We start from the raw sequence: 13483 nt of genomic DNA on the forward strand, positions 1-13483 counted from the left end.
CCCTCCCTTCTTCCTTCCTTCCTTCCTTCCTTCCTTCCTTCCTTCCCCCTCCCTACCTTCCTCCCTCCCTTCTTTCCTTCCTCTCTCTCTTCCTTTTCTCCCTTACTCCTTCCCTTCTTCATTTCTTCCTCTGTCTCTCCACCCCCCTTTCTTCTTCTTTCTACATAGCCCAGACTAGCCAGGATCTCAGGAGCCGGTCTGCCAAGTGCTAGATTGCAGGTGTGTACTTCAACATATGACTCAACATGTTTCAAACATTTTCTACTTTAATTTTGATTGACGTTTATTTACGGGGAATGAAGTAGTTTTTTTCCATACATATGTATGATTAAATGATTACAATCATGCCTTCGAACATTGAAACACATTTCTTCTAGCTGTTTCGAAATTTACCATGTGTTACTGTTAACTGTACCAACCTCACTGTGTCATAGAAAAACAATTTGTTTTGCTCCTAGCTGGGACTCTGTCTACTCCCTAATCATCACTCTAGGCTTGGAGAAATCATCCTTCCATTCTCAACTTCTATGAGATCAACTTGTTTAGAGTCCACATGAGTGATGACATATATGACATTTGCCACTTGTCCCTGACTTATTTCATTTAATACCATTGCCTCCATCTGACTACACGGTTACTGAGTGCAGGCTTTTATCCTCTCAAAGAATGTCCTACTTTAACCACTTCAGTGACCAGCTCTTGTATCTCAAAAGAATGAAATAAGAAGAAAAAGCAGATACCAAGCGTCTGCAGCAACAGCCAAACTGCAGTAGGAACAGAGAGCTGTCTAGAAGTCCAGCCTCCTTACCTGCACTTTTCCTTTGCTTATGCAAAGTAAACCTGGTAGCACTGGGTCAAGAGACAGTCCTTAACATGAGTTACAACTTAGCCTTCTACCCTGCAGCCATACTCAGAGGTTGCGTACTTATCCATTAACACCATGATCTGTTTTTCTTAAGTGTTTTTGAGATGTGTCAAGTTTTCCGGCAGCTGCAGAAGCCCATGGAAGCTGTGGAGATGCTGCACAGAGTGGAGATGATGACTCTGCGGGTGTTTATAATCCTTGCAGGTGGGTTGCTTATGTAAGAAGTACTTATGATTCCCCAGTCCCAGTTTTCACAGCTTGGCTGTCAGAGAGATACATAGATTGATACTGAGTTTCCTTCAAAACAAAGCCTATGATTCTCAGCCTAGCTACTAGGCCCGGAGAGGTCTGGCCCAGCCTTTCCAACCTCAATGACCTCTGCTCTTGTCGAGCTGGATAGCCCTTCCAAACACCAGGCCTCTCTGGTCCCTGTATCTTTGTTCGTGGAATCTGTTTCTTCTGTCTTCTCAAGTGTTATTCCTGCCGTATTCTTTGGCTGAGGGTTGGGAGTGTCTCAGATAGGACTGACATCTCCCTTGGGTTCAAGAGCCACGTGACACTGTCAATCAAAGGGAACTCTATTTGCTTTTATTTCTTTTATCTCTCCCTCCTGTTAGAGTCACCATTTCCTTCAGGCAGAAACTATGATATAATTATTCACCGTAAGCAGTATTTGCATGGACGTTGTCGTCCCTCATTGCCGAGTAGTCTGTGTGGGGACTTGAATCCCATAGCCTTGGCACTTAATTGCCTTATCATGTCTGCTACTTCCTTTCCTCGGGAGTTTATAAACACAGTGAGAACAGCATCAATTTCATAATATGTTATACATCTTTACAATACTCACCATAGTACACAATATTATGAATGAATTAGTTCATGGTAATTAAGATAACTTTGACCTAATGAATCACATACTTGCCAGATTCACAGTCACCCATTTACTGTTGATGTTGTCATTGAAAAAAGGTCTCTCAGCCCCATAGACTGAGTTAGCTATTTTAGAGCTTTTTTCCAACAGGTAGGCATATGTTTGTAAGCACCTCTGACTTCTCATTGCTGTTTAAATAATTCCATGTGCATGCTCAGCCTCTGTGCTGTTGTGGATGTGCTTTCCCTGTTTGTAAGGGATGTGTGAATAGAACCTAAGATGTTGATTAGGTGTTCTCTTATTGAATGAGTGAATGCCAGGAGCCCTCAGACACTCATGTTGCCATCCACGAGATTCCAGAGTATGTACCTGTGTTGGTGTGTGTGTGTGTGTGTGTGTGTGTGTGTGTGTGTGTGTGTGTGTGTGTGTTGCTGGTCATGAGTACTTCTATGCACTCAGTCTGTGTGGAAACACCTAACTTAAGAGACACTGGAAGGGCCATCTGCATACTCTGGGCTCTCATTTGGTGTAAATGAACAGAGTGTGGGATTGGAGAAGATATCCCAAGGAGGAGTCCAGTTTACCCAGGAAAGGGTAATATGAATATACACAAGAGTCCACTATCAGTGAAGAAGGTCTCTAGCCTCATTGTGTTCTCATTGGCCTTTGTTGGTAGCCATGGCTAGGATCCAGGTATGTAGAAGAGTATCTACTTGTGGCAGAAGGGAGAAGAAGTGAGACCAAGACAGGAATCAGCCTTCTAATATTTTGAAATGCAAACTCACAAAATAATGCAAATTCTTCTACAGACCAGTGGTATTAGCTGAAGGAGGATACTGTGGCTGAGAGGAAGGGTAGAAGAGAGAAGATGATGGGGAAATAATAGCCACACAGAGGCATGCCAGATGAAACCTGATGGCTGGAGATCATCTATATGCGTTGACAGATGTGCTACCCCACATCTAGAAGAACCCTGATATAGGCATGGGAGACATTCAACTGATGTCTGTAATAAGACTGAGTGGGTCATTGAGTGAGTGCTGGGCACACTGAGGCCAGGCTGCTTCATTGGTATGTAAAGGTAATATAGCTCCGTGTAGCATAAAGCTTTATTGGCCAGCATGTTTAGAGGCACAGAATTAAACTTGGCTTTGTTCAGTGACATCATGGCAACTAGTATTCTGGAAGGAGGGAGAGCTTGATATTAAATAGTCTGAGTTCAGGGTTTCAGGCTAGCTGACAGACACAGGGCAGGCAACAGAATTTCTTTGAGTCTCAAAGAGGGTGAGCAGACATCTATGTCAGAGAGTAGTTGAGAAGACTGAACAAGATGAGGCTGTAACACGTATGATCTTCCTGGAGCTTTTTTTTGGCACATGTATGTGGTGTATACATTGTGGCTCTCCTTCCCTGGTGCTGGGGCAGCTTGAGGATGGGGTTTCCTGTCCTCTCCTGGGAATTAAGTGCTGGCTCTTTGGAGAGATGGGGAGGACTAGATCTGGTCTGCTCTTTGCCCTTCTTTGTGAAATAGGGGTGTTCTTTGAACCCAGGAACTGACTGATCTTTAGATTGAAACGTGAAAGGGTGAGGGATAGAGGGCCAAAGTGCACACAGATGATGTAACTGAAGTCTAAAACCGTTATGTAGGCGACACCTGAATCTCTATCTATAAACCCAAATTTTTATTTCCAATTCGGGCTGTCTATGAACTCGGACTATATTGTCAAACCCCAGGTATTATATATGGAAACTTCCATCATGCTGCTCAATAAAATATCACTATGTGGAGACATGCTAGGTGACATTAAATCACATCTCTGTTTCTTCTGCTGCCATACACAATTGAGCCATGAGTGAAGATGCAATTATTTTGACATTTTTATAGTTGGAGAAAGTAATGATTTTTAATGAGTGAAACCTGTGTTGGTACCTGAATTTCTATGTATTTTACCATTCTGGGTCACAAATGCTAAATTAATATTATATACACGAAACATCATTAGAAACCTACTTTTTAGTTTTTATATTTTACTCAGGCATGGCTGTTGTCAAGAGTGATGCTTTAGTTTCCTCCTTAGAGCAGACTCTTTTCCATAGATCAGGAGGGAACCAGGAGGTTCTCAATGAAATAGGAGGTAAAATGGACCTGGACAGGCACATAGGTCTTCTGTCACACCAGGAGTCTAGCCGTTTGAGGTGTTAATGTCATTGCTGACACAGGGTTGAGTCCAGTGTCATTTTTCTATTCCTTCTGATGTTAAATGTCATAAGTGATCAGTGCATGTTACGTTTATGAAAGAAGAAGAAGAAAAAGAAGAGGAAGAGGAGGAGGAAGAGGAGGAAGCAGCAGCAGTCAGTGGGCATCCACTTTTCCACTTTAATAGTCTCATGTCATCAATTAATGAACTGAGGAGCAGAGAACAGGAGTCATGTTTGGAATGAAGAGTTCAACGTCAGGGATGGAAAAAGGGCAAGGTATTTGTGCAAGCATGAGGACCTAAGTTCAGATCTCCAGCACTTAGATGAGAGTTGGTTGCCGTGATCCATGCTTGAGGGCCCTAGTGTTGGAGAGATGGCAGAGACAGGTGGGTCTCCAGAGCCTTTTGAGAGTAACTAGTCCATCAGCCAGCTCCAAGTTCAGTGAAAGCTATTGTCTTAGCAAAAAGGATGGAGACGGGATTGAAAAACATAACCAACATCTACCTGCTCTCCATGTGTACCAGCATACATGGGAACAAACACACATACATATATGTGCATATACAGACACACACACACACACAGAGAGAGAGAGAAAGAGAGACAGAGAGAGACAGAGAGAGACAGAGAGAGAAAGAGAGAGACAGAGACAGAGAGAGACAGAGACAGAGAGATGGAGAGAGACAGAGACAGAAACACACACACACACACACACACACACACAGAGAGAGAGAGAGAGAGAGAGAGAGAGAGAGAGAGAGAGAGAGAGAGAGAGAGAGTCAGAGTCCAGGTCAGAGTACTTCACCAGTAAGGAGGTCAGTGAAGACTAGACTTGAAGAAAGTGTGGAGCTCGAGAGAGGTGGCAGACCTGGAAAGCCAGGGCAAGTATCTAATGTGTCTTCAAGGTCAGAAGGGAGCAAACTCAGGCAGAAGGGACTGGGGTGAGGCTTTGAAGAGGAAAAGAGAGGTGGAGGAAGAGGGCACCCTGGAGGACGGAGGGTCTAGATGCAAGCTAAGTTGTTGCTAGTGACAAGATTGCTCCATGTTCCTGTAGTGAGGCCTTGAATCTCTACAGTTGAGGGTGAGGGGCAGAAAGAGGCCAGGTGGCCAGAAGCCTGACACTGCTTCTGACAGGCACGTTATCACAATCCAACTTTGAAGAAATGCAGAACACGACCACCCTAAGTCCACTTCACTGTACAAAAAGAAAACTAAGACTCACACAACTCTCCTCTTTTCCTTTCCCTCTTTTTAGTTTTCCTGTTCTACTTTCTCCCTTCCTTCCTTCCTTCCTTCCTTCCTTCCTTCCTTCCTTCCTTCCTTCCTCCCTCCCTCCCTCCCTTCCTTCCTTCCTTCCTTCCTTCCTTCTTTCGTGTGTGTGTGTGTGTGTGTGTGTGTGTGTGTGTGTGTGTGTGTGAAACATTGCATGTAGTTTAAGCTGGCACTAAATTTGTGATCCTCCTGCCTCAGCCTCCTAGATGCCAGGATTGCAGGTGTAGTGCCACCATGCTATGATAAAGTAGAGCCCATTCCGTTTTTCTTTTTAGTATGTGTAAGCATTAATTTCTTGCTCTTTGAAAAATTATTTAGTTATTTATAAAAATATCTGTTTTCTATAATAGCCCAGTGCCTAGAAGGTACGAAGACATGATGTCAAATGCCAAGTATATTCGAAAGCTGAGATGAGACCCAGACAGTGGAAGTGTGCAGGCAGATGAGCTTCCAGGGCCCTAGATTGCCAGGGAAGGAAAGGGAAAGGTTGTGTATGGGCTGGATAAGGCTGAGTTCTGAGAGGTAACCAGTTATAAAGGAAGCAGAGGCCCCCTGCAGAAGACACAGGGTGGGGATGGGGGCATGAGGAACACAGATTTTAAGTGCTCAGGAGGAAGAGGTGGCTATTGGCTGGCAAAGAATTTAAGGCACAGTATGGAACCTGTGAAATTCTGTAGCTCATCTCAAGACAGAAGATAACTGATAATGGCTGGGAGCTGTGTACAAGACTTGCTAGGAACCTGGGGGTCTCCTGGATGTGACCAGGTGCAGCATTGGATAGAGACCCAGAATCTGGAGGTATTAGAAAGCAGAGTGGAGGTGTGAAGACTGAGGCAGGGGAATGCCAGGGGTGCTTCCAGATGTGATTAGTAAAGTTGTGGAGGAGGGGGAAGCCAACATACGTAATTCATTCTTCCACAAGAGCACTCTGGGAAAGAATGAGTGAAATGATTATAACCATGTTAGGATAATAAGCAAGAAGTCTGTGAGTGAATGTGTATCTGTTCCAGAGAAGGTAAGAGAAGGGTCATTGTGTGGAAATTCCACCTAGTGGGGCACAGGAAGAAAAGATGTGTTGGAAAAGCAGAGATTATAAATAGATTTCTTTTTTTTTATTATTAACTTGAGTATTTCTTATATACATTTCGAGTGTTATTCCCTTTCCCAGTTTCCGGGCAAACATCCCCCTCCCCCCTCCGCTTTCTTATCGGTGTTCCCCTCCCCACCCTCCCCCCATTGCCGCCCTCCCCTCAACAGTCTAGTTCACTGGGGGTTCAGTCTTAGCAGGACCCAGGGCTTCCCCTTCCACTGGTGCTCTTACTAGGATATTCATTGCTACCTATGGGGTCAGATTCCAGGGTCAGTCCATGTATAGTCTTTAGGTAGTGGCTTAGTCCCTGGAAGCTCTGTATAAATAGATTTCTAATCAACTGATTTAGTCCAGACAAGTCTTTATTTACACGTTAGACCTAAAAGGCCTTGTTGTGTCAAGAGATTGTAATATGCATATCCAATGATATGGAATTTAGACTTTAAAAGAATGAGTTTCTGTCATTTGTACCAACATAGATAGAAATGCTGGATGTTATGCTAAGCGAGGAAGCTTGATGTTAAAACCCAAACACTGAATACTCATGTATATGAGGAAGCTGACAGGCTGACTTGGTGAAGTGGGCAGTAAAATGATGGGGACCAGAGGCTACAGAGCCAGGATGTCTATAAGAGACAGAGATCCAGCAGGCAGTTGGATACAAGGAGCAACTTACATTATTCTAAAGCCCAGCGGGGCAACTGTGTTTCTATTACTGATTTAGTTCAGAGGCTACCATAGCCAGTTGGGTATTTCAGAATAGCTATGTGAGAGGGTTCTGAATGTCTTCAGTACCAAAACTTGATGCAGTTGGAGGTAATGGGAAGTAATGCTTTAGTTGCTGTTCTGTTGCTGTGATGAGGCACCTTTACCAAGGCAACTTAGGGAAGATGTTATTTGAGGCTTACAGTTTCAGAGGGGTAAAGTCCATGACTATCCTAGCAGGGAACATGGCAGCAGGCAGAAATGGCACTGGAACACATCTTGAGACATAACCACAAAGTAGAGAAGGCTTAATTAGAAATGGTATAGACTTTGGAAGTCTGAAAGCCCACCCCCAGTGACACACCTCTCTGCCTGGGCTACGTCCCCTAACCATTCCCAAATGGTTCCACCTCAGGACTAAACATTCCAACATTTGAGTCTATGGGGCCAGTTTCTTTTCAAATCACCACTGCCAATTACCTTAATTTATTTAAAATATTTTTTTCTTTTTTTTTTTTTTTTCGGAGCTGGGGACCGAACCCAGGGCCTTGCGCTTCCTAGGCAAGTGCTCTACCGCTGAGCTAAATCCCCAACCCCTATTTAAAATATTTTTTTGGGGGTTCTTTTTTTTTTTTGGAGCTGGGGACCGAACCCAGGGCCTTGTGCTTCCTAGGCAAGCGCTCTACCACTGAGCTAAATCCCCAACCCCTAAAATATTTTTTTAAGACGGGGTTTTTCTGTGTAGCCCTGGCTGTCCTGGAACTCACTTTGCAGACCAGGCTGGCCTCAAACTGCCTGCCTCTGCCTCCCCAGTGCCCAGCTGAAACCAAGATGTTTTAAAAGGTGCTGTTTCCCCTTATCTGCTTGTACATCTTGATGATTTAAGAAATTTTTAAGAATTTGGATCAATTTGGATCTCTAGAGAACCATTTTCTGAGATGGAGCTGGTCAAGTAAGAACTGTTTATTCATTTGTTGTGTTTCTTTTGACAGGAAACCCTTCCCTGACTAAGGATATTCTCTGTGCTATGCTGAGTTGCAAGCAAGGTGGGATGAGACACCTTATTTTGTCTGCTTTGCAAGGAGTCACCTTAGTCCATCGCCACTACCAGGTTTGTCTTCTATGATGTTTCAGGACATTTTGTATTCATTGCAGTTGGCCCAGGTGAGGCAGTGGTGTGGGCTCAGGCAAGCACATGCATAGTTACAGCTTAACCTTGAGAACTGGAGGGACTCTGGGTGTGTAGTCATGATGGAGGTGAGGCCTGCAAACCTCACAGTGTGCAAGGCTTAGCTACTACTCAGATAGGAGAATTGCTGGTTAAAGTCTTAGGGGCTTTACAAGTGGCAATTAATCATTTGCACCATTAAAAACTCCAATTATAGACACATATGATTAAATAAATGGTGTGACAATTGAAAGTAATGAAGAGTTGGAACATGTACCTTCCTGGTTTTGGTACATTTTACTGTCTCTCTCTGGGAACCACTTGCATTCATGTCATCTGCATAATGGTGGCACTCTTTGCTGCTGTATGCTTGTGACTGAGTAGGGTTTCCTAGCTCTGTGTTCAGTGATGTCATGTTTGCAGGAAGTGGGGTGTTTAAACAACTGGAATGCACAAGTGCTCTCAAAAAGATTGTCTGTCTATACATCCATCTCATCTATTAACTGTCTGTCCATCCATCCAACTATCCATCCAACTATCCATCCAACTATCCATCCAACCATTCATCTATCCATCCATCCATCCATCCATCCATCCATCCATCCATCCATCCATCCAACCATCCATCCATCCATCCATCCATCCATCCAACCATCCATCCATCCTTCTGTCCATCCACCTGTCCATCTGTCTATCTGTTATTCATCCATCATACCCACCTACCCAACTATTGATCCATCCATCAATTTATTTTCTATCAACTATCTATTATCTGTTGTGATGGTTTGTATATGCTTGGCCCACGAGTGGCACTATTAGGAGGTATGGCCTTGTTGCAGTAGGTGTGTTACTGTGGGTGTGGGCTTTAATACCCTCATCCTAGCTGCCTAGAAGTGAGTATTCTCTTAGCAGTCTTCAGATAAAGATGTAGAACTCTCAGTTCTACCTATACCATGCCTGCCTGGACACTGCCATGCTCCCACTTTGATGGTAATGGACTGAACCTCTGAACCTGTAAGCCAGCCCCAATTAAATGTTGACCATATAAGAGTTGCCTTGGTCATGGTGTCTATTCACAGTAGTAAAACCCTAAGTGAGACACCTATGTTTTGGAAAGGTAGGATTTTTTTTAACTTCTTTATTTCTTATTAGTACATATTAATTATAAGTGAGTTTCATTATATTTCCTACATGTATATATTATACCCTGTCATATTCACCCCACTATCCTCACTCGACTCTGTCCCACTGCAAACAATTTTTATTAATCTTATATAGTTTATTTTGTAATATTCTTTTTCATCCCCCAATTCCTCCCAGATCCTTCCTAACTCCCTATCAAACCAATTTCATGTTTTTTTTCCTCTCTTATGCTCCCATCACCCATCTGAAAATGAAAATCTAAACGAACAGAAAACTCAAGAACACAAGAATAGCAAACAAAACAATACAAAATAAAAGGCACAAAACCAAAAACGTCGAATCCCTTTTGTCTTACCAACTACTCCTAGACATAGGTCCTGCCCTGGAGTGTGGTTGATATAGTGTGTGGCCCTCTATTGGAGAAAACTGATTTCCCCCTTTCCCTCATGTATCAGTTGCAAACAGTTTCTTGGTTGGGGGTGGGGCCTCGTGTTCACGTCTCTTTCTCAGTGGTGGGATTTTGTCTAGATTGAACTTGTGTAGGTCTGATGCATCCTTTCACAATCTCTGTGAGTTCATATGTGCCTTAGTTCCCTTATGCCTCAGAGATACTCTTTTCTTGGAGTGTGTGACATCTTGTTGAATCAAGATGAGGGATTCCCACAGGCCAGCGTTTTCTTCCCTGAGCAGCCATTGCCTTGGCCAGACACTTTTTGTACTCCTGCTGGCCCACTGTGGGCTTAAGGAGCTGAGAACACTGGCAGACACCAAAGACTGGCAGCTGAAGAGCCCCTACCTGGCAGTTTCTGTTCTTGTTAACTTGTATGAATACTCAGGAATCCCAGGCAGGGGCTCTAACTTATACTGAATTAGAGTATGAGTCTTATAGGGGACTCTTCAAATAAATTAAAGGTCAGTAGGCCCACAGACAAGGCAAGAGGCCTTGAGAAGCTGGAACAATGGTAGTGTTTTCCCAGGTGTTTGTGTTTTATCTAGGGACAGTTCTGAGGGTTTACTGTTTGTGTGGTAAAGTGACCCTTTCCAATCTGAAGTGGGTATTGGATTCCCCTGGGAATTAGAGAGAGAGATGATACTGATGAAGACCTCGAACTGCTAGACTAACCCCTAATGATGTAATGAGGGCCTAAAAGGTCACTCTTCTGAATCATGAGAAAGGTGTGAGAACCATGGGTGTGGTTCTCACTGTGTTTAGTGTGTGAGCCTTCAGCTTCTAGAGAGAAATGTGTGTGAAAGAGAAACCCCTCAGAGGTAATAGTACTGGCAGCCGAAGTAGTTCTCCTTCCTGCTGGTTTATTTAGATAGCTCCTTTCTTATTTTCAGGCTGTGCACATACTTGCCTGGTAAAGATGAATTGTGTATAGTCTGAAAATCCCTAATATAACATGTTCCCGAATCTAAAACTTTGGGTACCAACATGACAGCACTCATAAAAATGTACACAGAATAGGTGACGCTCGAAATACAGATGCACTAAAGTACTGTATGAGATTCCTTTAGACTATGTGCCTAGAGTCTAGCTAGAGTGGGTCCCTAGCCCTAGATGCACTGTAATGTGTATTCAGACATCTCAGTATCCAGAAAGACCTAGGGTTGGAAAAACTTCGGGTATCAAGCATTTTATTTAGATAATTCAAATTTAGGCATATTATCTTGGACAAAAAAAAAAAAACCATGCAAACAGCAAAATCCTTGACTTTTAGAGAATCCTTCTCCTTTAAGAGAAGTTTATAGGGGCAGGACTTCCGGCCAAGGCGGAAGACCTTTTCCCTCGCGTTTTCTAGAGATCCGTTTTGCAGAACCTGGAGGGGCGAGTCGGGACCGTACTGTGGACTCTAGAGTGTCTATAGGCGTTATGGGTGTGATAGGTATACAGCTGGTTGTTACCATGGTGATGGCCAGTGTCATGCAGAAGATTATACCTCACTATTCTCTTGCTCGATGGCTACTCTGTAATGGCAGGAGCAATGATTCAGTGTTTCGCGGCGACTTTATAGAACATAACTACCGCGAATAACAGGAGTCAACTCTTGAGATGGTATCAACACCCTTCCGAAGAAGAATTAAGAATCCTTGCAGGGAAGCAGCAGAAAGGAAAAAGTAAAAAAGACAGAAAATACAATGGCCATATTGAAAATAAGCCACTGACCATTCCAAAAGACATTGACCTTCATCTAGAAACCAAGTCCATTACAGAAGTGGATACTTTAGCACTGCATTACTTTCCAGAATACCAGTGGCTGGTGGACTTCACGGTGGCTGCTACTGTTGTGTATTTAGTAACTGAAGTCTATTACAGCTTTATGAAGCCCACACAGGAAATGAATATCAGCTTAGTCTGGTGCCTCCTGGTTTTGTCTTTTGCAATCAAAGTTCTATTTTCATTAACTACACACTATTTTAAAGTAGAAGATGGAGGTGAGAGGTCAGTTTGTGTCACCTTTGGATTTTTTTTCTTCGTTAAAGCAATGGCAGTTTTGATCGTAACAGAGAACTACCTGGAGTTTGGACTTGAAACAGGGTTTACAAATTTTTCAGACACTGCGATGCAGTTTCTTGAAAAGCAAGGTTTAGAATCTCAGGGTCCTGTTTCAAAACTTACTTTCAAATTTTTCCTGGCTGTTTTCTGTTCACTCATTGGGGCTTTTTTGACATTTCCTGGATTACGGCTGGCTCAAATGCATCTGGATGCCCTGAATTTGGCAACAGAAAAAATTACACAAACATTACTTCATATCAACTTCTTGGCACCTTTATTTATGGTTCTGCTCTGGGTGAAACCAATCACCAAAGACTACATCATGAACCCACCATTGGGTAAAGAGAGTGTCCCTTTAATGACAGAAGCCACATTCGATACTCTTCGACTCTGGTTAATAGTTCTGCTATGTGTTTTGCGGTTGGCCATGTTGCGAAGTCACTTGCAAGCGTATTTAAACTTGGCCCAGAAATGTGTGGATCAAATGAAGAAAGAAGCAGGCCGAATAAGTACAGTGGAGCTACAGAAAATGGTAGCATGAGTCTTTTATTACCTGTGTGTCATTGCCCTGCAATATGTGGCACCTCTGGTGATGCTGCTTCACATGACTCTGCTTCTGAAAACACTAGGTAATCATTCCTGGGGGATTTATCCCGAAGCTGTCTCTCCCTTGCCAATGGATAATAATCTCCCATCCAACTTGGTTTACCCTGAACTACCATCACCTGATGGGAAGATGAAGGTAACTGTTACGCAAATCACAGTGGCGTTGAGCAGCTTAAAAAACATCTTCACGCCTCTCCTTTTTCGAGGACTTCTGTCATTTTTGACATGGTGGATTGCTGCTTGCCTCTTTTCTACAAGCCTTTTTGGGCTTTTCTATCATCAGTATCTGACAGTGGCATGAATTTCAGTCAAAAATGGATATCCAAGTCACACTTTAAATTCAAATATCTGTGCCCTTGAAGGTTGACAAAAGAAGAATGCAAATACAACGGAGAAAAACGTATCGGAGTGTCTAGTTTTGAATGCTTCCTCTGTGCTCTCAGGGTGAATTCATGTTGTAATATTTAAAAATCACAAGATAGGTTGTTACACTGTTACACTGTGGCATTGGAATTGTAACTCATCGGGATAACCAATGTGAGAGGGCTATCTGCAGAGGTAATCCTGCCGATTACCTTGGTTTACAGTTGCAAACCTCCAACAGTCTTTTAGGCTTCTCGTAGGACTCCAGTAACTGACTGCTTTCCATGGTGTTGTGGTACTGTTATTACTCGTGTTTGCTGCCTGTAGAACAATCTTCAAACTGAGCCATGCTCGAGGGAAGGGAAAGGAACTACAATTACTTCTGTTGGTAATGTATTAGTCTTCAAAAAAAATCCAACAGAAAGGAAGAGAAAGCTACTGTATATTACAGTAAGAAAAGTTGCATAGTCATTTTAAATTGAATGGAGATATAAATTGCCTAATGTCTACAAGCACTGTTACTTGAGAGTAGCAGGAATATTGTTTTAAAGTGTATGCCACCCAGCTTGAAAGTTCTTTTGAAATGATTGGCCAAACGAACATTAGCAGTCTCACTGTTAGTTTTGGGCCTCCTGTATTTTATTTTTTTCTTTGATTCTAAATAGTTATGTTTAATCTAAAAATATTTATCAATACTGATCAAA

General features: G+C 42.9%; 2 protein-coding genes across 2 annotated transcripts in view; both read left to right on the top strand.

The window, feature by feature from the left end:
- Window positions 1-13483, top strand: part of Abca13 (ATP binding cassette subfamily A member 13) — a 484842-nt gene that overhangs the window by 84004 nt on the left and 387355 nt on the right. Inside the window, exons 19-20 of the mRNA XM_087584614.1 lie at window positions 960-1069; window positions 7995-8113. Coding sequence (XP_087440740.1) covers window positions 960-1069; window positions 7995-8113 — 229 coding nt within the window. The remainder of the gene's footprint in view (window positions 1-959; window positions 1070-7994; window positions 8114-13483) is intronic.
- Tmem161bl1 (transmembrane protein 161B) lies at window positions 11122-13048 on the top strand. Its single transcript, XM_087584581.1, is given in 2 exon segments — window positions 11122-11293; window positions 11361-13048. Coding segments are annotated over 2 exon segments (1464 nt in total). The 5' UTR covers window positions 11122-11186; the 3' UTR covers window positions 12718-13048.

Source organism: Rattus norvegicus, chromosome 14, assembly GCF_021556685.1.
Source record: "Rattus norvegicus strain SHRSP/BbbUtx chromosome 14, alternate assembly SHRSP_T2T, whole genome shotgun sequence".
NCBI lineage: Eukaryota > Metazoa > Chordata > Mammalia > Rodentia > Muridae > Rattus > Rattus norvegicus.